At 47.7% G+C, this 27,849-nt stretch overlaps 1 protein-coding gene across 2 annotated transcripts in view; it reads left to right on the forward strand.

Moving 5' to 3' along the window:
• The window catches only part of FOXM1 (forkhead box M1), a 192,324-nt gene that overhangs the window by 130,716 nt on the left and 33,759 nt on the right, over positions 1-27,849 (forward strand). For both annotated transcript variants that reach the window (XM_086952815.1, XM_086952816.1), the window contains exon 8: positions 25,728-25,906. In XM_086952815.1, coding sequence (XP_086808941.1) covers positions 25,728-25,906 — 179 coding nt within the window. The remainder of the gene's footprint in view (positions 1-25,727; positions 25,907-27,849) is intronic.

The following is a 27,849-nucleotide window of genomic DNA, read 5'->3' on the forward strand; positions in this document are numbered from 1 at the left end:
CCTCTGCATAAAGATCTGCTACTCTTTGGCCGGTAAGGAACCTCCAGAGGGTATAAGGGCTCATTCTACAAGGGCTAAGTCATCTACCTCTGCATTGGCTAGAGGTGTTCCAGTGGAGGACATTTGCAGGGCGGCAACTTGGTCTTCCCTCCACACGTTCGCAAAGCACTACTGCTTGGACACTGAGGTGGGGAGGGACGGCCACTTTGCGCGCTCTGTCCTTCAGGATTTCCTGGTTTAGAAGAGTGGACACCCTCCTCCGGGAGTGTGGGACTGCTGTGGGACTCTATTCACAAGGTGAGGAATCCACACGGCAGATATATCTATCAGAAGAACAAGTTACTTGCCTTGGGTAACGCTTTTTCTGGTAGATACTATATCTGCCTGTGGATTCCTCACTGACCCACCCGCCTCCCCGTTGTCCACTCTTCAAAACCAGAGTTGCTGTATTGCATTGTATAATGTATTGTTAAGGAGTTATTTTGTTTGCATTTGCTTCACACTGTGTGTGTTTTTCTCCTTGGTTATTGTATATTATGTATACTATGTATATTTCTGCTTACATTGGTCCGTCCGTGTGCCTCGATGGCACGGAAAAAAGGGCGGAACTGATGTCATCACGCCGGCGTGAGCCTATTGTAGGCGTCGGTGACGTCAGCGGAGTCGCGGGCGATGCCGTGACTCTATGACGTCCGAGTCCACGTCGGCGCAAGGCTACAAAAGAATTTCCGAATGTTGCTGACGCAAGGGGATATTCACAAGGTGAGGAATCCACAGGCAGATATAGTATCTACCAGAAAAAGCGTTACCGAAGGTAAGTAACTTGTTCTTTCAGCACTGTGTACTGCTCGGAAGCCTGATTGATGAGGGTTGAGGAGATCAAACTGATCAATGTGTTTAGTCAGTTGTAGTTGCGCGCATTTTTCCAATAGTTTGGCGAGAGTGGGAATATTGGTAATGGGACGGTAGTTGTTTAGGTCGGATGGGTCGACCGTAGGTTTCTTTAGTAAAGGTGTGACTTGTCCAACTTTGAGGGAGTCAGGGATGGTTCCTTGTTGGAGCGAGCTGTTGATAATTTTAGTCCAGAGTGGAAGGAGCAATGGGGTGAAATCTTTGACAGCGTTAGCGGGGAGGGGATCCGTGAGGTGATTGGAGGGTTTCAAGGTGCTGAGCAGTTTGCCTATTTCTTCTTCAGAGTAGGTGTCAAAGGAAGACCATGTAGCATTGTTTTTTGGTTCTGTGGGTGTTATGCAGTTGGGTGTGGCGAAAAGGCTTGCGTCAGTGCGGAGATCACTCTTTATGTTGTCAGTTTTTTGGGTAAAGAAAGCGGCGAAGTCTTCACAGGAGGGTGCTTCGCACAAAGTACTGAGAGGTTGGGGTTGTTCCTTGGCTTGTGTTCTGATTAGCTCAAACAGTTTTCTTGGGCGGTTTTTTGCTTGGTCGAGCTGGAGGCTGAAGAAGTTTGCTTTTGAGCGCTTTATTTTCCTGAAGTAGGCGTTTCTCTTTTTCTTCAGGGTTTTCAGGTGCAGTGCAGAGGGAGCTGCTCTCCAGGTGCGCTCTGCCATTCGCATGGCTCATCTTCATTGAGACTCCCGTCGTACCATGGATTGGAGATTTTAGAGGAGACTCTTTTTAGTTGTAAGGGAGCAGCCTCATTAATTATTGAGGTCATGGCGTTGAGATAGTGGTCAGTCAAGAATTGGACATCTGTAGCGCCCGTAGGAGGGAGCAGGAGGTCGCAGCTGTTCGGGGGTAGGGAGTATGGGTTGAGTTTTTTCAGGTCTCTTTTCCCGACTTTAGGTCTGGAGGATTGACCCGTGTTGAGTTTGACTTTTTCATTGATGAAGAATGTGACCATATGATGGTCTGACCAGTCACATGGTTGAATAGACTCAAGTTGGATAGCGTCCTCTTTGGCGATGATAAGGTCGAGGATAGAGCCTTTCTCATGGGTCGGGCTGTTGCATATTTGGGTGAGGTCCAGGGCGTCGAAGTTTTTAAGACTATTTACCACTGCATCATTGTGATCGTTCCAGTGGAGCTTTCGTCCGGCGTTGGTTGAAATCATGTCCATGATTTGTTGGACGAAGGAGAGGTTGTCTCTGGGTGGGTGGTAAATGCCGTGAAGAGAGCATATCGGTTTGCCCTCACTGAAAATATCAAGGCAGATGTATTCGTAGCAAGTTGGGGAGGGTAGGGACGATGCGGAGACTTTCAGAACAGAAAGGTTGTTCCTGTATATGCATGCGATTCCACCACCTATCTTGCCAGACCTGTCAAGCCTAATGATGAGGTAGTTGGGGGGGAACCAGAATGTCCATTATAGGTGTAGAAGATTCGGTTAGCCAGGTTTCAGTCAAGATGATTAGGTCAAGGTCCAATGATAGGATTAGATCAGCGATGGCGGAGGAGTGTCTAGAAGCCGATCTGCAGTTTAGGAGAGTGCATTTGAGACGGGGTGTGTCAGGGGAGGTAGAGGGTACTAGAGAGAGGGGGACTTTTCTAAGGTTATTCGGGACGGAGATTCTGTTTAGTGTGGAGGGTCTACTGGGATTTGAGTGTATCGTGGGAATGGGGAGGTGCGAGGCGGTTGGGTTGTTTAGGGTCACCTGGGTCGTAGGAGCGGAGGAGGGTGAGAGTGTCGAGATCCGAAAGAGGGTTGCATGTGGGACGGGGGCGGTTGTTGAGATTGTGGGCAGGGATCGCTGTCCAGTGTGGGCGACGGGTGCGGTTGTTGCGATTGTGGGCGTGGATCGCGGTCCTGTGTGATGGATGTAGCTTGGGAGTGTCATCAGGACGGGTGGAGAGCAAGTTGAGAGGGGGGGTGGTGGTGAGTGAGGTGTGTCTGGGGGGTGTGATGAGTAGCTCTTTGATGGTGTGAATGTCTTCTTTGATGGTGTGGATGTCTTCTTTGAGCTGAAGGAGGGAGGACATAATCTTGTCCAACGTGGGATAGGTGTGAGTGCTGGGAGTGGAAGTCATGGGTGAGTGGCTGACCTGGGGATTATCGTGCGGGTGGAGGGGTGGGTTGGTGTTCACGCAGGGCTCCGTGGTGTCGGCGTACGGGATGGTGTTAGGGAGGAGAGAGGGTATGGGGGCGATGGGAGTGGATGAGGTGCGGGGGGGTTGGTGGCGTAGAGGAGGGCATTGGTAGCAGGCGGAGAGAGCGGGGTGGAGGTTGAGTATATGTTGGTGGTGATGGGGGAGCCTGAAGAGTATTGAGGGCTGAGAGTGGGGGGGAAATGGGGTTGGGGATGGTCCTGTCGTGGGGAGGGGGAGTTAAGATAATAGGTGTGGTGTGCTCTGCGTGGTTGATTAGCGGGTGGTAGTGGGGACTGAGGGTGGGGGGGACAAAGGGTGGGATTTGTCGTTATGCGTGTCGTTCTGGTGCTGGTCTAGGTTAGAGGAGTAGTGGGTGGGAGTTGTAATGTCAGGGGAGAGAGGAATGGGAGTGGTATGTGTGAGGGTCCAAGGGTTAGTGTTAGAGAGGCGGCTAGTGTATGAGGGGGAGCGATTTGTGACTGTGATTGAGGAATGTGGGGTGATAACAGCAGGTGGGTGATTGACTAGGGTGCTGGGCGTAGAGGTGAGGTGCGTGTCGTTCTGATGCTGAGCTAGGTTAGAAGGGTTGTGGGTGGGGGCTGCGACGTCAGGAGTGATAGTGCTGGAGGAGTTATGGGTGGAGGTCCGCAGTTTGGAAAGGTGCTCTTTGAACTTGGGGAACAGGTTGTCTAGTAGTTCCAGGTTCTTGTCTGTGGATTGAATTAGGACAATCCCGTTATTGTAGATAGTAATGGTGGTTCTGCCAGGGAAGAGTTGGGATGGTGTGATGGAGAGAGTTAGGCCATGAGCGGTTTTCCTGGTGGTGGAGACGGTGAGTAGGGTGAGGAACGCTTTTCTCCATTGAGCTCTGCGTGAAGTGTGGAAGGTGATATCAATGTTCAGGGCTCCATTGACCGGTGAGAAGTAGGTGTCTGCAAAGGGGGTTTCAGGGTGGGACCTCAGGAAGTTGTGTTTAAAGCGTTTAGCGGCTTTTTTGGTGAGAGTGGATGGGTAGTTGATTCTATATGTGTGCTTGACGATGAGATCCATGTTGGAGTGGCTGTATAGGTGGGTATGGGAGGAGGAACGATAGTAATTCACATGTGCAAAAAACAACTGTCAACCGTAGGTTACATAGCACAAAAGTGACACTAGTGAGTTGCCACAAATAGCCAAAATATAAGAGGTAGCAATCGGTGCAGCCCGGGAATAAACAGTGAGTGGGTGCAGCTTACAAAAATGTACAAGATATATGAGGTAGCAATCAGTTAAATGGAACCAAAGTGACGCTAGTGAATGGCCAAAAATAACCAAAATGTAAGAGGTAGCATCGGTGTAATCCAGGAGTAGAAAGTGAATGGGTGCAGCTTACAAATGAACAAAGTATATGAGGTAGCAATCAGTGCATAATAGGGATAAAAGTGAGATAGGTGCAGCTTACAAAAATATACAGTATGCAAATAGGAATAAAATACTAAAGATATACTGGAATCAGTATAGGTGCAAACAGAAGGCTACAATAGACAAATATGACACTAGTGAGCAACCGGTAAAATATGAGGTAGCGATCGGTGCACTACCGGTGGGGAAAAAGTGAAAATGGGTGCAGGTTACACAAAATGTATAAAATACCAGTAGAAGTATAATACTGCAATAAAAGGCAGACACTTAATCACACGAAGATTTAGATACAGAGCTGTGTAAAGTCTGTGGTAGGTGAGATTGGTCTAAAAAGGCCAGTTCTTAGGGTATGTTCAGATGGTGGGAATGACTAGTCCATGATGGCCACCAAATTGAGGGAGAGACTAGACCAAGATGGCCACCAAATAGGGGAGATCGAGACGATAGTCCTCTTTTTGGTGTTGTTGCTTTTAGAGCAGGGGAGGGCAGTTTCATTTTCTATATGAGCAAGCCCAATTCCTAGCTTGCTGGGAGGGAGTCTTATCTCTGTTTTGCAGATCCCTGACCACGTTGGTATGAGGCCTCATGGTCAACTGTTGGGCAGGAGGGCGATTTATGGCTCCAGTTTATGGCCCCCAGCCATTTTGGCCGATGGTGAGTGAGGAGACCGCAAAGCCCGCGAAAATGCAAAGCCTACAGTGCATTCCGGGCATAAAATGAAATGAAATGAAAGACCGGCATGAATGTTTGAAGTAGTAGTTTTGCGTGCAAAATTCCAGGCAGAAAGTGAGAAACCGGCATGAGTATATATTGAAATCGTTTTGAAATAGATTAGCGTTCAGTTACCTTCTAGGTCGTCAAGCTTCACTAAAGCTGCTTCAAGACAGGCCCCTCCAAAGCTGAGCTGCGCAGTGGCCGCCCAGACATGCAAACAGAGCACACCGGAGACGCTCTAAAAGCAGATTGCTCCGTTTTCTAGGATTACTGGGAGGGGGGGGAAGGGGAGAGGCATCCAGCGGGAACACCCTCTACCACCCGCGCTGGGTCGGACCGCACCAACTCCCATCCGCCTGTCCCCCCACTCCGGCGGCTCCAGTGGCAGTGACCGTGGGGGGGGGGGGGGGGGGGAGGGGGCGATGAGCCCTCCGCTGCAGCAGGGCGCCACCTCTCCGTGAGCCCCCGGGATGCGAGGGATCCAGCCCCCGGACCGAGAAGACAGCCACCCAGATCGCTGAGACACGCAGGTCCAGGCACTCCCAGACAGGCACACCGACCGCCGGTACAGCCACACCGACCCCCCGGAACAGCGACGACAGGCCTTTCCGCCACGATCCAGCACGGGTCCCCGGGCAGGGTGGGGGCCAAATGCAGGCGGAGAACGGAGGCAGGCAGGGCACCTCCCCACCCATGCGGGCAGTGGGCTCCGTCGTCCGTCAGGAGCCTCCCAGGCGTCCGCAGCAGTGATCCGGGTCCAGATTCAGGACCCCCCAGTCGGCGCAAGCGATGTTGACCTCAGGCTGGTCGGACACCTCCGGTGGCAGGGAGCAGCCCAGCTCCAAATGCAGGCGGCCAAATGCAGGCGGAGGAGAATGCAGGCAGGCAGAGCACCTCCACACCCACGCGGGTCGTGGGTTCCTTCGACCGTCAGGAGCCTCCCAGGTGTCAACAGCAGCGATCCGGGCCCAGGTTCATGCCCCCCAAGTCCGGTGCAGGCGATGGTTACTTCAGGCTGGCTGGAGACTCCGGTGGCAGGGAAACAGCTCAACTCCAGCCGTCCTGGGCTCCGCCGACGTTCCGCTGAGGCTGCAGGGGTCCGAGCATTCAATGTCACAGGTACGTGCTTTACATCGATAATCCAGTTACTTTTAGCCTCCAGTTACTTGTATTTAATCCGGTTACTTGTTTGCAATCCAGTACTTGTTTCCTCGCCGAAGATGATGCGTGCTATCGGGGATAATTCCACGGGAGGGATCCCAAGCACTAGGAGCTCCGGACTAGAGCTCCTATCAGGCGGCCATCTTGGCTTGTCCATCAATTTTATATTCAAATAATCACTTTAAAAAAAAAACAAAAAAAACTTTATTCGTCAAGTTGCACAAAAAGCGCATGGCTCTGTACTCCAGAGTCCACTGCAGTATCACATTACACAGTTATGTGGCAGCAATTGACCTTTTTAAGAAAACAAGACAAGCAGTACAATGAGTATCATTGAGAATAACACCCCCCGTAACCCAACTATTTCACCTCCCAGGTTGCGCAACCACCACTGAGACCCACAGCCCCATACCACCTCCCCACCCCGCCTTTCCCCTGCGCCAGGCCCAACCGCCCCATCCCCACCCTCATTCCACCGAGATATCATCTGTTTCGGCCGGCGGCTCCAGCTACAAGCCACTATAGTCCGCTAAATAATCACATTTGCACTTAAATAATTTTTAGACATTGATGTATTAACGTCCATACAGAAGTTATCAACAGTGCCAATCAGCCTAAATCACAATATAAAGAGGATCAGGCTGTAGTCTGAAAAATCTAAATGAAAATTAAATTGAGCGTTCACAGTATTTTACTAGGATGTACCAATAGCTTACAATTTTAATGATTAGTAAAATTTAGGCACAGTATTTATACTATATGCACTCAAATGAACGAATGAGGTGTAAAGGATATTTTTTTACTATGTCTATTAATTTGCACGTGCAAGGATTGTCTTTAAGCACGCACTTGTCACTTTAAATTCTGAAAGTATGGTCTTATCTGTGTCATGTGATAAAGGCTCGCCAAGGGCAGAAACGTTATGGCGGCACAAGCAATAAAATAACAAGACTGGAATCTGGGTCAGTGTCCGTGTTTTCAGCGCAAGCATAGATATTCCTCCACAACGACCGCCACTCCAACAGACCAGCCGCACTATCCCTGCAATAACTGCACAGAAGTCGCTCTTTGAGTCTAACTCTTAATTCACCTTTGTATTTGTATTTATTCATGCTGCAACACCCAACATAGGATACATCCTACTGGTAGTTTGCCAGTAGGCAGTTAAAGATAGGACCAAAGTTTCCATAGCTAAACTGTTTTTAGTTTTGCCAATAACGTTGGCACTGCTTGACCAATCTCCACAAAATATTCACAAAAATTCCCCTTTTTGGTTCAGCTGCTGTGTTGAAAATTTCAGGGTACTCCGTCAAGTGGGGGCCAAGAAAAAAGTGGGGTCCCAAAACTCATTTGCCCATGTTGAGTCTATCTGGATTTTTAATTACAGCTCAAACTGCTGAACAGATTTACATTAAATTTGGCAGAAAGCTAGATGGTGGTCCAGAAAGCAAGCTTTTTGTGAATTGGTGTGAATCCTGTTCAATAGTTGTGGTATCTAACTTTAAAAAAAAAAAAAGACATTTGGAGAAGTGAGTCCTTGTAGTGTTGGCAGCCATTTTGGGACACTGCTTGAAGCAGAGTCCTCCCCCAAAAAATGGCAAAAATAAAGAAAAGAGGCTATGAATGCTTTAGAATAACCCCTGGATGGTCCAGGTCTCTGAAGTATATGGTAAAGATAGGAGGGGGCGCATGGGCCCCTCTCCTAGGGCTTATTAAAGCCCAGGGGCCCACCATCTCCCGGGGCAAATTAAAATAATATAGAGGGGCCGCGCGGACTCCCATTTCCCATGTACCGCCACCTCCCTGGAGCTCATTAGAATAATATGGCGGGGCCTTGTGGACCCCTTTGCTCCGGGTACCACCAGCTCCCCGGGGGTTTACATGTTTAGGTTGGGGGGGGCCTCATGGACACTCCCCTCTCCAGGGGGACCATCTTCTCTCTGGTGCTAAACTCTAAAACAGGAGGGGAGCCACATGGCCCCTAGAAAAGAAAGGAGAGGAGGCCATGCCCCCCTATCATGGAGCGCTAGATGGCCCTGGGGACTGCCATCCCCCCCAGGGCCGGCTCCAGCAATGATCCAGGGTGCCAAACCCCGGGACATTCGTTTGCTATGGCCATGGCAAACAAGTGCTCTGTTTTCAGCAAGTCATAGTCATGGGATTTTATTAAGCACACATCACCTGTGGGTCTCATAGTGCTGGCCAAGAAAAACCCCAGAGATGGGAGAGACGACGCTGGTATGAAGAAAGGGTATCAGAACAGCCTGGTTTTTAGATTTCTCCGAAACGGTCTATGGTCTGTTTCCCTACGTAGGTGTGGTGGGAATGAATTCCACAGAGTGAGGGCAAGGTGAGAAAATTATCTTCCGCCATTCCTGATGGTGTGAATCTTAAAGGGGGTAAGGAGGTGTTTGGTTAAGAACCTAAGGGTTCTGGTGGGTTGGTACCAGATCAGCCTTTTGGCAAGATAGCATGGCCAATTCCCATGAATGATGTTGTGGACAAGCCAGTTGATCTTAAAACTGATACGTTTCCTGATAGGGAGCCAATGGAGAGCTCTCAGACTTGGAGCCGACAGACTGTGACGGTGGATTTAATACAAGTCTGGCAGCAGTGTTCTGTAACACTTGCAGTTTGGTGAGGAGCTCTTCATTCCGTGGTCAAGCCGACTAATAATTGGGCCTTGGACCAGTGGCATCCTGGATGCAACCGGGATCCATTGGAAGATCTTCAGAAGACTACGCATTTGACCATAGCAGATACCAGTCACATGATTAACATGGTCTTTCATGGACAGGTTGCTGTCGATCTGCACGGACCACCAGTTTAGGAGAGGGTGAGGGGCCGACATTGAGAGGCCACCAGTCACTGGACCATAGAGCCTGGGCTTTCCCAAAGAGGATGATCTCCATCTTGCTAGCATTGAGCTACAAATGATTTATTAGCACCCAGGCATTGATGTCGGTTATATATTTTATGAATCAGAGTTTGGTGTCTGTTAAATCTTGGCAGAGGGTGATCAGAAGTTGCGCGTCTGCATACGACACAGTATCAAAACCGTGAGATCTAATCACTCTGGCTAGGGGAGCCAAATAAAAGTTGACGAGATTAGGATGTAGGATGGAACCCTGAGGGACTTCTTTATCAATCAGTTGTCTGCGAGAGACGAAGGTACCAATATGAACTGTCGAATGGTCAGTTATGTAACTCCTGAGCAAGTTTAAGGCGATTCCCCTGAATCCCAGCTCTCGCAGTCGATTCACTAGAGTCCTGTGGGAGATGGTGTCAAAAGCGGCTGACGGGTCAAGCAGGTCCAGGTTGGCAGACTGTCCAGTGTCCAAAGTGAGTCTGATGTTAACGGCTACCTTTATCAGCCAGGTTTCCATGCTGTGGGCCACCCGGAAACCCGATAGGGAGGGGTCCAACAATTTGTTGCTCTCTATAAAGGTAGAGTGTTGCGGATTAATTAGGGACTCAAGGACTTTCCCAAAAGAAGGGAGGAGAGAAATGGGCCGATAGTTGTTGGGTCTGTGGTAGGTTATTTTAAAATGAGCTTGACCATAGCAGCTTTCCATTTTGTGGGAACCGCAGCGGGCCTTGGGGATAGATTGAAAAGGTCATTGAGGCTTTTCAAAAGAGCTGGGCCGATGAGGGACAAAATGTGGGGTGAGACTGGGTCGGTTAGGCAGCCTGATTTGACCTTGGAGAGGGCCGTGCAAACATCCTCTTGTGTGAATATGGTAAATTCATTTAGAGAAATTGAGGTGGGTATGTGATCGCAATAGGACCGGTGGTCATGATCACATATCTGTTTAGGAAAGGAGCTGTGGTTAGTGTTCTTTTCAAGTGGGATCAGAAAATGCTCTCGCTTGCTGAAAGCAGAGGATATCTGTTTTCCCACTCATTTTCAAGCGAGCAGAGAAATGTTTGAGATCCAGGGAGCTGCAGGTTTAGCAGATCCCTTTACCTCGAAGCAATGTCTGTTCCTAGAGGTTGCGTGGAGCAGAGACGGGGACCATGAGTGCATTCAGGCTCCCCACCATGGTCCCCAACGAAGTGGCCAGGTCCCGGGGGATGGCGTCCCCAAAGCTGAAATTCCTCCCTTTCATTAATAAAAAATAATAATAAAGGCAGGGTACGGGGTGGGAGGGGCATGGAGACCCTCTTACTAAAATCAGAGCAAAAAAAAGCTGACAGCGGCCCCTTCCCCATTCTCCACTTCTCCCACATAACCCCCCAATGCACCGGGAGGGTGGCCGCGCGACTCCCATTTATTAAAATATAAAATATATATATATTTGGCCCCGGGCGGTGGTGGTCCCTGGGAAATGGGGTGGGGGTGAGGGGGGTCAGGTCTTTGCTTTAAACGCCTCCTTAACACTGGTCTTCATTGGCATCCGCATGTAGCGAAGGCTTCAGTCCTGATATAGATGGCGAGCAGATCTATTCAGATGTAGGGGTGGGTAGAGCTGGTGGAGTTGTACTCCCCATAATTCAACGGAGTTACAGATAAAACTCCGCGAGCAGGCGGAGTTGCTCGGCCGCCCCTACTCCAAGTTTATCGGACGTGCACACCTAATATAGATCTGGTCCAGTCTCCTTGGGTGTAAAACAGGGTTTACTTGAAAAGGAAGGGATGTAGCCCATTTTACCCAGTACTATTGAGCTGCTCTTAAGGTCATGGCTATCAACAAAATACAGTGGTGACTGGCAGCGCCCTCCATGCCAAGACTCTGGACTGCATCCTCCACCCTAGTGGGGGTCCCAAGGCCAGGGCGAAAAGCACCTTCTCAATAACTTTGACCTTAATTTATGCCCAGAGCTGTAAATAAAATCATAAATTAAAAGAACTGGGCACCTGTACAGAAGAGTGTGAAAGTAGTAAGATGTGTGATGTATACGTTGTTACATGTATACTATTGTTTATATCAGTCATTTTCAGCATCATATGTTGCTTCAAGGTGCTAGGTACTGGAGCTGAAAATAGGCGCATCAATACAGGTCAGACTCAATTTAGGTTTGTGTATCTATGAGTGTATGGGATAGGTGACAATGCTTCAGGTGCCTGTGATTAGGTGTTGTCCATTAGTTTTGATGTTTACTTCCAGGCTCTTTCTTCTAGGCAGCCGCGGCCGGTAGTGGGAGTACCTGCTGGGCGGTGATGTGGGGAGGGGGGAGGGGCAGGGTGGGGGGTAGTACTGTATGGATTAAGGACCTTAACGGGTAAATAAACATATAAATGAATAAAACTAATTTTGTTGCTCGTACTGCATCACCAAATGCGATGCTGTGTGCGCAACGAAATTAGAACTTAAGGGACCATCTAGTTAGAGCTGCCTTACCCGCCCCTGCTACCATGACAACAGTTGAATCCAACTGGAGCCTCCCACCAATCTTGGGGCACGTTAAGTGTGGTTGCTGCACGGTGTGTGAGTTTACGATTGAGGCACGGAATTTTAGCCATAACTGCGTGACAGTGGCAATGAAAAGCTTTACCAATTGTAACAGCTATGTCATTTACGCTATCTTGTGCCCTTGCCCAAAAATGTACGTTGGCCAGACCACTCAAAAGGCGAAGACTCGCATATGCCAGCACCGAAGTCGCATCAGATGTAGGACCCCCAACTCACCTCTTGTTGAATATTTTACCTAATTGAAACACACTGCTGATGATATCAAATGGACAATCCTAAAGACTGTCAAACTCCCACAAAGAGGAGGCAACCTGGCCCAACTACTCAACTGAGAGGAACTAAAGACAATCATTCAATTCAACACTATCCTCACAGGATTGAACAGAAGTGAGGATTGGACAACCCTCTTGTAGCGCCTAAACTGGATAAAACATTGGCTTTACTTCCTTACTACAGGCTGTCACAAAAAACAAAAACTTGGATCCAAACATAGTTGCATCATTTCAAAGGTTCTTGTTGTAATCTTGATGTACCTCAGTGTTGAAAGCTTATGAATTTTACTTGTAACTGTGAGTTGCTGCCACTTCGTTCCCTGCACATGATCACATTTTAAGCACTTTTAACTACACTCCCATCCAAATTTTTAATTGCCATACCCCAGCCCCAAATCCATGCAATAGCATCCATCCCTCTGGGTTATATATTAATTTAATCCTCCTAGCCGTGGCGCTAACCTTGACCATCCCCTAGATGGCGGCTCTGCAAAACGTGAAGCCGCTCTGGACTTCACTAGTCCCCTGACACGTGACTGCCGCTCACCCAATAACTAGCTCCGTGTCCCACAACACGGAAGCGATCCTGCCAGGCACAGCGCGTTACCGGCTTACCCACTGCATCCTCATTTTTTCGGTAAGTTCGCTCTACCGCTGCCCTTGGAACGAGCACACCCTTAACTCGCTCCTTAACCACCTTCTTTAATGTCTATTCTTGTCCCTTAGCGGACCAGTCACCATTCTGGCCGCAACGTTCACACGGCGCCATTGACTACGCCGAGTCCCGGATTTCTCCACACTGGAAGAAACCACAACGGTAAAGTAACGTTTACCTCTCGCTTCTGTTACCTTCCCCTAAACCCCTCACTAATTTCGGCCCCTTACCCCCACAGAGACCATTCACCTCTCTGACCGAGACGGCGCCTATGACCACGCCGAAAATCGGAAATCCATCATTCTGACAAGAAACTCCACGGTAAAGCAGCCCCTGCCGCAATGCGCCTCCTGTCACCACTCTCCAAAATCCTAGTAATAATTCTGCCTCTAATTACTCCCACAGCGATGCCAATTGGCATCATGCAGCCTTAAAAATCAAAATTATAAGGCACCAGTCATTCTTCTGAGACAGCGCTTCTGCCGAGGACGCAATTTACCATTTTCAAGTAAACCAAACAGTAATGCGAAATTGTTACCCCACGCAGTAAACCAAAATTTTCCCCTTGTCCATGACTGATTCAGTCATTTTTGTTTCAACAGCCACGCCATTACCACATACCGCACCGTGGTATATGCACAGTGCACGCAAGCATCGACTCTGATGTGCCCTTTAATATCGACTCATACTGGAGGAAAACCTCAGATCATGGTAAACTGAGATGCCTTGCTTCAACTCCTTTCCTCAACCCGTGTTTTGTCAATACCAGGATAATTAAAATAATCCCTCAATCCCAACAGGGCACTGTACAGCAGTTCATGTATTGAGGCCTTTCAACTGAACAGACTTCAATCACGGACGCATACTTGGTAGGTCCTCACAGCTACTGCTCACAAATCTAATATCTAGGTCGATTGATGCACCTAATTGACGGTAAACTACCCCACCATGTCCTATCACTGAACCTTGACATTCACTCCCGCTCACTTCCTTACCACGGCATAACTCCTTACCACCTCTGCGAAAACTATTAGACCTTGATCACCTGCACGTGCCGTTCATTCCTTGCCAAACACTGCCGCCGCCTCACAAAGTCGTTAAAACATGTGAATGTTCATATAATTTTTTATAACTTTTACAGCAGTATCCTTTTCTAAAAGGATTGCACTGAATGCCCACACCTTCTGGCTACACCCTTCACTGCGGTTCCGAATACTGTAACTGAATAGCTAGTGCTGACCATTGCTATAATTATGTTTAAATTGACTGCACCTAGGTTTTGTTTTCTTACTTGCTTTTTCTAACAGGCATTTAAATAGCTTTATTCAGGCAAAATCATTTTCAAGTCCTGAAGATGATCCCCTTATAACCGAGCTTGGGATCGAAACGTCGACTCCTTTATGAGTAATCCATACATGTGACCCCACTGTATTATTGTATGTATGATTAACTCCAGGATACACTGTTAATTTAAATTCACATCAGTGACCTGCAAGCTCACCCTGTTTGCCTGATATTTCTTTCACTAACTGTCCTATTTACTTCTTTCCTACGTACGGCACAGGACTGTGCCCTACTGTAACCCTATTGTTTTGGTTATGTGCTGTATCCTCACATTAAACAACCTACCAGATCAATAAAAATTCCCTGTCCGGCTGGACAAGGGACTGTGAACTATATAGCAGCCCACTGTGGTCTATATAATATCTTTGTTTACTCTTATTCTCATATGCTAAGGACCACTTGTTTCCTTTATAAATACTTGATACCCATGGTCCTGAGCCATTTACTGGGTTCCCCTTGTCTTTCTTCCAAAAAAAATTTAAATAAATTGGAGCAAGTCAACAATCATTCCCTTAACTGAAATAACTAAACCATGCTCAATAGAATTTCCATTGGAATGGCAGAATGATCTGATTAAATACTTAGGGATCTGGTATCACAGAGACCCCAAAGTAGTCATACGGACAAACTATAGCACAGCTATGTGCAAATTGGATGAAAAAGTGGACAGATGGATCCAACTGCCACTATCACTGGCAGACAGAGCAGCAATAGTTAAAATGGTCATATTGCCCAAATTTCCATACCTCTTTAGTAATATCTCCATAGTACCACCAGCAGCGGTGTTCAGTAGATTATCTTCTGTAGTAGGGGATCTCTGTGTATAGTCATAATCTAGTGAATAGTCCCGCCCATGTGCGTGGACCCCGGCAATCAAAAATAATCTCTTAAATTGTCAAAATAATGCAGAAACTGCAAAGACACTTAAGAGAGAATTTAAAGACAAATAATGCAGCCTATATCCACAGGCTACACTGTCCAGTACTTCAACTAGAAATTCCACCAAAAAACACTACACATAATACAGCCTGCCAGTTTCTACCATAGAGAAACTTGCCTCCCCCAGTCAAAGACTCTGGAATGATAGAGAGGAAGGTAGGGACAGACAAGCCCCATAGGCTTCCATTATGTGGCTTAAATAGGATACTGTGCCTTTAAGAGAACTTTCCAGAACTTCTCCCAGTATCCCGGAATGCATAGCAGGTCCCTCTACTTTCAGTTCTTTTTTCCGGCTCCTGCTTACAGGACCCTGGTATTGAGCTCTCCCTTGTTTCAAGGGTTTATTGGATATTTTGGCACTTTTGTGTTCTAAAAGTGTTTCAGTTTACTTTCTTGGTGTTCTCTTTCTCTCATTTGTGCTGTTTCAGGCGTTTTAGGGCTCTAAAATGCCTGGCCTTTTTGATAAGTGCCCAGCATGTGGGAGGAAGAAGGCCAAGAGCGATCCCCATGATGTCTGCCTCCCTGAAGATCATGTCCCTGAGGATTGTGTCATCTGCCAGCAGTTTACTGCTCGGACTCTGAGGGACAGACTGAAGATCAGGCTTTCTGGCCTTGAGGAGAGGCGTCTGCAGGCTGCAGGTGGGTCTGGGCAGGCTGGGAAGGTTCCCTCTGCCTCTGCTGAGGCCTCTGGGGGGCTCCCCAGGGGCAGGAAGTCCAGCAAACGGTCCCGGTCTCAGTCTACGTCGATTGCATCGACGCCGTCGAGAGGGATGACGGCGGTGTGCTCCCCTTCTTCCCGGGGCTCCAGGTCGAGGCGGCGTGACGGCTCGACGTCGAAGATCATGGAGAAGTCGCCGTCGAAGCCACCGTCGACGTCATCGTCTTCGTCGACGTCAAGGTCTTCCTATCGACGCCGAAGGCGAAGTGACCAGCATCAACGCTCGCAGTCGAGGCGACACCGTCGATCGCCGTCGAAGGGGCTCCTCGACGTCGAGAGCATCAAGAAGACGGCGACGCTAGTCGTCGAAGACGGAACGCTCGACGTCGCGGAGGCGGCGTACGACGTCGCGGAGGAAGAGGTCGACGTCGAGGGATCGCCGTTCGACATCGAGGAAAAGAGGGTCGACGACGCGGAGGCGTCGATCGACGCCGGAGTCACGGAAGCGTCGTTCGACGCCAGAAAAGCGACGCTCTGCGTCTAGCAGAAAGCGGTCGGCGTCTAGGAGTCTTTCAGCCTCTCCGAAACAGCGCAAGAGGGATTCTAGTCCCAGAAGTCATGCTGCTTCTAGTGGAGGACGCAAGAGGAAGCGATCACCTGCTGATGGGGCTGGCTCTCCGCCCCCTTCGCCTAAGGGGTCACCGGGCTCGGTGTACTCAGAGGTGTACACGCCATCTCGGACTCCGACTCCGACTCCTCCTCCTGTTCCTAAGGAGGATCCTCCACCCAAACCTCCACTTCCTTCAGGCGACCCACCACGACCTCCTGTCCCTCCGCATGGGCCCACCCCGCAGCCGAAGGTTCCTCCGCCGCGGTCCACTTCCCTGCCGTCTTTGCCTGTTCCTAAGGGGACCCCAAAACCGAAACCCCGTGAGGAGCCAAGGAAGACCCCGCCACGAAAGCCGGCGGAGCGGCCACGGGCTGGCAGCTCTCGCTCTGGGAGAAGGGAGAGATCGCGACGCAGATCATCCACGAGGTCGAGACGCCGCCATAGGAGGCGCGAATCTCGCTCACACACGAGGTCCTCTGGGACCCAGTACTATTCTCCTACCCTATCGGGGTCACCGGACACGAGGGTGTCCCCGATTGATGACCTGGTGGCGTTTCATGACGTCCTTTTAAGGGGCGCTGCGAAGTTGGGCATTTCCCCGACTGTGCCTACTCCGAAGACTTCGGTCATTTTTGAGACGTTGCATCAAAAACACCTGTCTCGTCCTCTCCTACCTCTGGTGCCGGGCCTGGAGGAACCGGCTATGGCCCTGTTTCTCACCCCTGCGGTGACGAGGGCGGCTCCATCGAGGTTGCTGAAGAAGTACCGGGCTCCCGATTCGGACCCGGCCTTTCTGAGAACGGAACCCCCTCCTGACTCTGTCATTGTGACGGCGGCCCGCAAGCAACATGCCACCACTCCGTCCTCCACGGTTCCCCCGGATAAGGAGTCCAGGTGGATGGATTCGGCGGGGAGGAAACTGTGGAACTTCCGCTACCTCCATGAAAGCTGAGAGTGCCACGGCGCTGTTGGGCCGATACGACCGCGCCCTCTGGGACTCCCTCGAGCGGTTTGCTAGGCATTTACCTCGGGAGAAGCGGGAGAACTTCATGGAAGTGCTGAATGAGGGGATGCTGGTGGCGAACCAGATTATCAGCGCTGCGGTGGACTCTTCCCTGTTGGCTGCTTACGGATTTTGCCACGGAGTCAACCAACGACGCCACTCGTGGCTCCGGCTTACGTCCCTGAAACCGGACGCACAGCAGAGGGTGGCCAACCTACCATTCTCCGGTGAGACCCTCTTCGGTAAGCATGCGGACGATGAGATGGCCCGCATGAAGGCAGAGGCCGAGACGCTAACGGCTGTGGGCCTGGAGAAGCCTAAAGAGACCAAGAAGACGTACCGCCCTTTCCAACGGCGGTTCGGCGGGCAAGGCCGAGGACGAGGCCAGGCTTCGGGACAATCGCAACAGCAACACCAGTTCCGTAAGCCGTTCCAGAAGCGTCAGAAGGGCAGAGGAGGCCAGCAGTCGGCCCTGGTGCCCAAGGGCCAGGCTGGGTCTAGGCCCTAGGAACCTTCTTCCCCCGGATCGGTTACCCACTCCGGTAGGGGGAAGCATTCAATTTTTTCTGGCAGAGTGGAGAAAAATTACTCAGGACAAGTGGGTGCTGAATATTGTTTGCAATGGATACAGTCTTCGGTTCACCAGCCCTCCTCCAGCAATTCCCCCGGTCAGCTCGCAGTTCCAGCTGCGCGAGCTTCAGGCGGAAGCGGATATCCTGTTGAGGAAAAGGGCGATAGAAGACGTACCTCTGTCTCGGAGAGGAAGAGGTCTGTACTCCAGGTTCTTTCTGGTTCGCAAGAAGGACAAGAACGAGTTCAGGCCCATTCTGGACTTGCGGCAGGCAAACAAATGGATTCGCAGGGAAAAGTTTCGCATGCTGTCGTTGCATCAGATTTACCCTCAGTTGCAACAGGGGGACTGGATATGCGCTATAGACCTACAGGATGCTTACTTCCATGTGCCTATTGCACACAAACACAGGAAGTTCCTGCGGTTCCAAGTCGGCACCAATCACTATCAATACACAGTACTCCCATTCGGACTGAAGTCTGCGCCGAGAACATTCTCGAAGTGCATGGCGGTGGGTGCAGCACACCTGAGGAAGAACAAGGTGTTCGTCTACCCGTACCTGGACGATTGGTTGATCAAGGCATCCTCCTTCTCGGAAGCGCGAGCACACTTCCAGAAGATGTGCGTTCTCTTGAACAAGCTGGGGCTGCACATCAACATGGCCAAGTCTGTCCCGACTCCGGTCCAATGCATACAGTACTTGGGAGCCTCCATCAATACGCTGTCAGCAAGCGTGTCTCCTTCGGAAGAGCGACGATTATCACTCCTTCGGAAGGCTGAGGCTCTTATGACAACTCCATCTACAACAGTGAGGACGGTGTCTTCTCTACTGGGATCGATGGCCTCTTGTATCTTCCTGACGCCACACGCACGGCTGCACATGATACCGCTGCAGGAGTGCTTGGAGGACCAGTGGGATCAGAGGAAAGGATCTTGGGACGACAAGATTCGACTGTCGCTGCATGCTCTTCAGTCTCTGAAGTGGTGGTGTTCGGCGGAGAACCTTCTCAGAGGGGTTCCCTTTCACAAGGACATTCCCACGCAGACTGTTGTGACGGATGCTTCTCTCCTGGGATGGGGAGCACATTCCAGGACTCTACAGATTCAAGGAACGTGGTCGCCGATGGAGGCCACGTATCACATCAATTTCCTGGAACTCAGGGCTGTTCACTTGGCACTGAAGGCCTTTCTTCCGTCCTTCCAGACCAACTCTCTGCTTGTACAGACGGACAATACCACCACGATGTATTACCTCAACAAGCAGGGGGGCTCGAGATCACGCACTCTGTCACAGGAGGCGCAGGCGATCTGGCACTGGCTCCTAGCCAGAGGACTGACGATAACGGCCACCCATCTACCAGGTGTGCAGAATGTTCAGGCAGACGCACTGAGCAGACTGGTTCAGGAAAACCACGAATGGGTCATAAACGACGAAGTACTAGGAGAAGTCTTCGCAAGGTGGGGAACTCCAGACGTAGTTTTGTTCGCCACCGCCGAAAACAGCAAGTGCAGAAACTTCGCCTCCAGGTACTTCCAGCAAGGGACTCTGGGGAATGCGTTATGGATCAACTGGACGAGCGGCTTTCTGTACGCCTTTCCTCCCATTCCCCTGATTCCGGCAGTGCTCATCAAGCTGGCCCGGTCCAGGGCTCGGATGATACTCATTGCCCCAGAGTGGCCCAGGCAGTAGTGGTTCACGGACCTACTTCACCGGTCTCTCCTTCCTCACATTCGGTTGCCGTGCAGGCCGGACCTTCTCACGAAGTTCGGGGGGCGGATGTTACACCCCAACCTCTCGTCTTTGAGTTTGGCGGCATGGCTCCTGAGATAGTGCAATATGGCCATCTGAATCTGCCCGATGATTGCATGGACATTCTGAAGGAGTCTAAGAGACCTTCCACTCGGACTTCATATGCTTACAAGTGGAAGAGGTTTTTGTATCTGGTGCCAGTCTAAGAACCATGATCCTACGACCTGTAAGGAAGAGGTCATCCTTCCTTACCTTTTACATTTGGCTCAGTCTGGCCTTAATGTTCATTCCATTAAGATTCATCTTGCTGCTTTGACTGCCTACAGGAAATGCCCTTCACAGACTTCCTTTTTCCAGATCCCTGTGATCAAAGATTTTCTGGAAGGATTGAAGAAAGTGTTCCCTCCTGTCAGGCTTCCTTCGCCTTCATGGGAATTGAATGTGGTACTGTCCAGATTGATGAAGGAGCCTTTTGAACCTATTCATAAGGCTTTGTTGCAGCACCTGTCCTGGAAGGCGGCGTTCCTCGTGGCCATTACATCGGCCCGCAGGGTGCGTGAAATTCAGGCGTTGTGTTGTACTGAACCTTATACTGTGTTTCATGCTGCTAAGGTTGTTATGCGTACTCACCCTAAATTTCTTCCCAAGGTTATTTCTGATTTTCATGTCAACCAGACCATAACTTTGCCTACGTTTTTTCAGAACCCTTCATCCCCAGCGGAGAGGTCTCTCCATTCCCTGGATGTTAGGAGGGTGTTGAAATTTTATCTGGATAAAACCAAAGATATTCGTAGGTCTGACCAGTTGTTCATCAATTATGGATCGGTCAGAACGGGTCTTGCGACCTCCAAGCAGTCCATCTCTAGGTGGATTGTGTCCTGCATACAATTATGTTACCAAAAGGCTAATAAGACCTTAGGAGGTAAGCCTAAGGCTCATTCCACCAGGGGCAAAGCTGCCACGACGGCTCTGCTCCGTAACGTACCGATTGCTGAAATCTGCAAGGCAGCCACTTGGAAGTCGGTTCATACCTTTGCTAAGCATTACTGCCTGGACACTGACGCCAGGGCAGACGCTCAGGTTGGGCAGGCTTCGCTGCGGAATTTGTTCGCACAGTAGTGGCGTTATGCATTTATTCTCCACCACCGCTTTGGTGTGGGGATGGGCTTGCCATTCTATTCACTAGATTATGACTATACACAGAGATCCCCTACTACAGAAGGAGTAGTTTCTGTCCTGTAACTCCAGTTCTGTAGTAGGGGTATCTCGGTTATAGTCATAAGCGCCCGCCCTCCTCCCCGGTGGAGATATTTGATCATGTACGGAATGCGACAGGTCTGGCGTGCTTCGCCTTCAAAAAGAACTGAAAGTAGAGGGACCTGCTATGCATTCCGGGATACTGGGAGAAGTTCTGGAAAGTTCTCTTAAAGGCACAGTATCCTATTTAAGGCACATAATGGCAGCCTATGGAGCTTGTCTGTCCCTACCTTCCTCTCTATCATTCCAGAGTCTTTGACTGGGGGAGGCAAGTTTCTCTATGGTAGAAACTGGCAGGCTGTATTATGTGTAGTGTTTTTTGGTGGAATTTCTAGTTGAAGTACTGGACAGTGTAGCCTGTGGATATAGGCTGCATTATTTGTCTTTAAATTCTCTCTTAAGTGTCTTTGCAGTTTCTGCATTATTTTGACAACTTAAGAGATTATTTTTGATTGCCGGGGTCCACGCACATGGGCGGGACTATTCACTAGATAATGACTATAACAGAGATACCCCTACTACAGAACTGGAGTTACAGGACAGAAACGACTCCATCCGCAGTCACTAGGCTTATTTGGGCTGGTAATCAAGCCCAGATTGAAATGCGAGCACTCACACTGCCCTACTCAAGAGGTGGCTTTAAAGTACCAGATTTCCTCCTATACTGTTTGTGTGCGAGCTCAATATGCGCATCAATGGTATCCCCCTACTCTGTATGCCACATCTTGCAGTTGAGGATGGTGACGCACATCCAATCCTGTTACACAACATACTACCACATCAGCGCGAACCTGTGGCCATACAGGAAATTAATTCAATTCGCACTACGAACTTAGCATGGCAGCCAATGGGGAAATTAGCACATAAACTTCCATTATATGCGCCAGCATTGCCACTACATCATCCAGCTATATCAGTGACCCAGGAAAAAGTTGGAATGGAGCTATTACAGCGGATGGGTTTAGACGGAATGTAAGATCTTTATAAAGATGATACCTTTATAGACACTGAGGAGCTTCAATGTATCTGTAATCAAGCCCTCTGATTCAAATTTACATATCACCGAGTACGAAGCGCGATAAAAGACCTATACTCCACATTTCCTACTGAACCACCTGTTACAAGCATTGCAAATGATTATTATGAATCCCCATAATATAAATATTGTCACAAAATTATATGCGCTCCTGCAAGAAGATATAAACAGCACCCTGACTAAAGTATTAGATATGTGGAACAAAATATTAGACCTACCGCTTTCAGATGAAGAATGGAATACTTGCTGCACACTAACCAATATGCTCACCCCAAATAGGAACCTGCGCATTATACATTATAAATATTTACACCAAACCTATCACACACCATTAAAATTGCGTAAATGTGGGTGGGCTCCTATCTAATGCACAGTGTCAAAGATGTAATACAGACAATGCCGACTTCCCACACTTTGCATCGACGTGCCCTAACATTAGGGAATATTGGGAAGATATATCAAAGATGTTAAGTGATATGCTGGGAACGAGATTAGAATGAAAACCTAGAGTATGTTTGCTTGGACTAGTAGCAGGGTTACGATCTCTCAAACGTAAATTTTGCACAATAGCATTGTTAATGGCGAAGAGAAGGGTTTCAATATGTTGGGAGGCAAGCACTATCCAAGTGGACAACAATAGATTCATGATATGGCATATTGCAGAGACACTCTTAAGACGCATGAGGAGGAACTTCCCACCCGACCTAGGCCAAGAGGCTACTGGGTAACTCTAACAGACTATTTACAAACTAATTCCAATTTAGGGACAACTACCGTGTGTAATATGTAACTGATGTACATACTGTAAAACCTGTACTATGTGGTGGTGTTCATCACTGGCAGTGCTATAGACTGTAACATGCATCTTGCTTTACCATTTGTGAAGTGTGTTTTGTAAGCCTGAACTGTTACTGTAACTTGTTTTTGTTACATGATTCTAATAAAACAAACATGTCTTTGATGATAAAGTTGACTCAGACTTCCATCATAGATTTAGGACTGCATGCTTGTAATAAAAGATCCCTGCAAAAATCCTTTTGGGATTTGTTTTGAGAAGGTGCAGCTGGCTATGCAGTAAAACCTTTCAACCAATGGTCTACAAAGGTACTGGACATGCTTTTCAGTGGTCCGTATTTTTTTGGGCAAACCTGGACGATGCCGTACAAGCTAAAAATATCAACAAGGAAAAATTATTAGCAGCATCACAACTCAGAGATGCCTACTCTTAAGTACAGATAAATTAGTATTGACTGAGATCATCCCAAACGAGAACTTCGTAACCTTTAGTTCCAAGCAACCAAATTATTATTCCCATGGTCGGTCTGCATCTCATTATGGATGATGACAGTGGGAAGGCCCCAGTGAATAGGGCCCTTTAACTACCAGTGGCCAAAATAGAAGCATGTGCACCTGAATTCCAAGAAAGTCTAGACCCTCCTACCAATCTAACCGTTTATGCATGTGGGTGGGAAATGTACGGTCACATCTTTCAGTCAAAGAGCCCCTGCTGGAACACGGAAATCAAGAAATTTACTCAACTCTTTCTTTCCTCAATCCAAAGAGTGGCAACCCGTTCACGATCTGAGAACTAATCAATTTTTATGTTTTTTAAACCAACATTCCGGAACATTTAGATAACAAAAGTCTATGAATTAGGAACACTTTTTTTGACATCAAAAGATGTATAAAAATGCATATTTGCACTTACCAATACAAAATCAACACAGAAAATACCTGCCCTTTATGGGAGATGGTCATCACTACCTGTTCAAGTCTAATTAGACATAAGAATCCTAGCTCCGATGGCCGCTCATTTATGTCAAAATGTGAGCGTCTTCTCACCTCTCATCAAGGCTCCGTTGTCATGTCAAACATCGGAAACAATTTACTAGACACTACCTCAAATGAAAGAATTGTGCCTGATACTCAATAGGAAAAAATAGGTACATCTATTAATAGGAGTGAATATCTGTTCATATCTTCGAAGACCTTATCACTTCAATTAAACAGGAAAACTAAACCGAACCTACATAAAGATCCTTTTGTGTATGTCATCTTGCACTCCAGCTGTGTTGGCTCAAAATGAAACCTGCTCATGAGGGAGTAGATATTCAGGTTTGGTGGATGGCCAAAGAAAATATGTAAGTGGGACAAAGTGTTTGAGATCCAACCAAAATTTTCTTCTTACAACAGACACCTCAAATAGTTGGGGTGCACATCTAGCAAACCTGTCCGCAAGCGAGAAAACGATCCATAAACATACTGGAATGCAAAGCAGTCAGGCTAGCTATATTAACTTAGAAAATGAAGAGGGACCAGATAAAGCGGCTATCATGAGAAGCGCAGCAGCTTTGGCATTGGAATCTACGTCAGAGGATAAGCAGTTCCAGCATTACAAAACGAGATGCAGATGCCATAAGCAGAAAGTCTGTGGACTTACTCGACTGGGACCTTGGTTTGAGGCAGTTGGAAGTGATATTTGAAACCTGCCAAATGCCAAAGATACACAAGCAGATGGTGGTATCCTGACTGCCAAAGGGGAAGAGTTTCTGATTATTTGGGATATTTGTGTGCTCTTTTCCCCTGAATCTACTGATCCTGAGAGTTAAGAAAAACGAAAAAGTCGCCTTATACCTGGATGCTAGTCACCCCTGTGTGGGTCTGACCGTTTTTGTTTGCAGCCCTATTGGGTCTATCAATAGAGATGCTGATCCATTTCAAGCAAGATATGTATCTTCGCTCCAAGACTTAAGGCCCGGTGCAACATGACAATCTATCTTCTCTGCACCTGGCTGCAGCCAGAATGTGGTTTTCTGAGCATTGCGCCAAACAGCAAGAAAATTCTGCAGGCAGCTAGAGCCACTTAATTACACTATTAACATATTCCTTAAAATAGAAGCTTTTGCATTTGTGCCTAATATTAATTATATAATGATGATATTGACCCTTCTTTAATGCATCCTTATTAAGTACTACTTTACCTCCGGTTACAGAATCCAGCATTAAGGTATTTTTTTTATTAGAATACATCTATTAGCTTTATTAAGTTATCAAAGGACACCCTTCACACCGTCCTTGTTCAAAACAATATTGGTTGAAGAATGTGATATCTGTTCGCACTTCACTAAACTCCAGCCACTGTGCACCCACCACCAATTCCCATGAAAAAAGAAGGGAGTCCTGTGAGATACATTCAACGAGAGGCATGGCTTTTGAAATTGCATTTTTTGCGGGAGTGCTTCTGCCTAATGTATGTACTGCTGCGACTTGGTCTTCAAATCAGACCTTTGCCAACCATTACTGTCTAGATGGCCAGTGCAAAACCGAGATAGCTATAGGACAGGCGGTGCTGTGACCTTTCCCATTAACATAAGCGTCATTGTTGCCTCTATTGTATTTAATGAACTGTTTTGGTACTTGTAATTCAAGCATGAACATCTATGAAAGAACTAATGCTGGAGAAGAAAGTTACTTACCTATAACTACAGTACTTCAGCATATTTATCTTTAATAAATTCATATCTCTCCTTACTTGTTCATGAGGCTTCTGTAAAATTCTTGATACAATTTGCGATAATTCCGAGAGCTGGAGAACTGGACCTGTGGGCCTCCATCTAATTGGATGAAATACTTGTAGTCTGTATGTTTTCTATTTGTTGTCAATTAGTGTATTCGGTCACTGCTTTGTTAACATTGACTACTGAGGGTTCCCAGTCTGATGTCCTGGGATAATTCATGTGAATCTTTGAAACATACCAACGTGGAAGAACTATGCTTACAGATAAGTAGCTTATTCTTCAGCTGCAGATTAATGATCGTAATCCGGTGCTTTTCTGCTCCACGTAGAAAGCTGTGTTTTATAGGCCTATATGCTGATTGATTTTTCTTCTTCTCCTCCAGAGCGAAAAATGAAACTCTTGCTTCCGCGAGTAAACTCCTATTTTGTTCCGGTCCACTTTCCACTTAGCCAGCAGTTTCTTCACCAGCCCTCTGGAAAGATGCCACTCTCACCCAGCCCTTCCTCTTCTGTTTCCAATGCTGACCTGACCAAGAACAAGAATGTGCAGATTGTGCCAAAGGTCAGCAGCAATGTCTGTGCTTTAATGCAATATGTCTGGAAATAGTAATTGTTTGTACACTGTATATTTCTATAGTGTCTTGCAGGGCCACACTGAATTGACATTTGTCACCAGGTTAAAAATATAGGTCCTTTTCTGTGAGAACAAGCTTGTTTGCAATGCATGTTAAGACTAAAGTTGTTCTAAACTGAGGCATCCAGTTTAAATCAATGTCGGTCTGGCAGTGGCAGATTTTTAAGATGTCCAGATAAGATGCATTTGGGAATCTTGATCATAATCCGGCTGTCCTGAAAACCTTGACTAAACCAGGTGCCTGTGCATGAATCTGAGACACCTCAGTACTAGACTAGTTACGTTACTCTATATTCTATTGTAATGTAAATCCTGGAGTATTGTAATATAGCTCAATCTAAACAGGCCTACAAAAACTCTAATCTGCTGAATGCTTCCAGTTGAATCAAAAGTCTTGGGTTTTTTTTTTTTAGCTAGCTTGGCATGGCATTGAAGCTGAGAACAGAAGGTCTTCCTTAAAGCCCAGTCAGAGGTCCCTAATGGATTTCGTGAGCATGATGGAAATCCAACTAAATGTTATTTGTAAGAGCTCTGTGAATGTCTGATTATGTAGTGGGAAGTATGAGTCATAAGTTCATAGCATGGCCATGAAGTCTCTGCTTTCATTCGTTCACTGATAATAGTACTAGCTGCTATTTACAGAGATTAGAAATAGTTACCTTTATTGAGCAATATATATATATATATATATATATATATATATATACTATAGCCTTCTATATACACATCGGATATTAAAGACCCGCTCTAGTGTTAAAGGCCCGAGGCGAGGGCATAAGGGAGCGGGGCTTTAATGGCCAGTATAGCCCAGCTACGAAGGGCTATAAGGGTATTCGAACATTTCTGACACTAGAGGGCTGAATGTTCTAACAAATTAAACAAAGGCCTCTCGGAGCCCGAGGGAATTGAAATCCCCTCGGGCTCCGAGAGTCCTTTGTTAAAACAACATTGGAATGTTGCTCTGCGGGCCTTTATTGGCCCGTAGAAGCACGGAGCACTCCATTGTCTGTTCTAATAAAAAATATATTTCTAATAGCGGTTTATGTTGCAGATCCGAAAATAGATTACAATTCTGTGACTTCTCAGTACTCTGAGCAATCACAGAACCAAACTGAACAGGAGAGCATGGTTCGAGCTGTATGGATTTCTGAATAGAGTATTACCAGTGTCTCAGCCATGGTGCTGCTCATTACTAATGTTAATTTTGGCGATTTATAGAGCACTCTGTTACCTAATTGTGTCCTGCCGCTAACCTGTGATCGGACCGGAAACTGGAATCTTTATCAAAAGTCTGATATACTGGAAAGCCAAGTTTTCTTCTCCCGCCTGAAATTGAGGAGGGAGTTGGCAGATCGGATGGATAATGGGAGTTTATTCCAGATTGTTATAGTTCCCAGGTAAACTTCTACCTCCCCAGTTACTTCTATTGAATGTTGGTACTACCAGAGTTCTAGAGTTTGAAGATCTAAGAGATCTACTGGGTGAGTACCATCTGAATTTCTGACATGGGCATTGTGGTCCTTGCTTGTGCAAGGCTTTGTACGCAAAGCACAAAGCTTTGAATTGGAGCCTTTCCTTCTTCCCCAACCAATGCAGCTGTTTGATTGTTTTCCTGACTGACACCTGTTTAGGGGTTCGAGTAAGAACTCTGGCTGCTGTGTTCTGTAATACTTGGAGTTTCCTAAGGTGTTGGGCCCCCAGATTAAAGTATAAGCCTTTCCAATAATCTAATCTGGCCAATACCAAAGCTGATATGACCAGTTTGAGAGTTTACTGGGATTAATGGCAAAATCCTTCTGATTTTTCTTAAAATGAAAAATGTGGAGGATGCCCAAGCATTAATCTGCTTAGCAAAGGTGAGCCTGTATCTA

The sequence above is a fragment of the Lissotriton vulgaris genome, chromosome 1_2, assembly GCF_964263255.1.
Source record: "Lissotriton vulgaris chromosome 1_2, aLisVul1.2, whole genome shotgun sequence".
NCBI classification, from domain to species: domain Eukaryota; kingdom Metazoa; phylum Chordata; class Amphibia; order Caudata; family Salamandridae; genus Lissotriton; species Lissotriton vulgaris.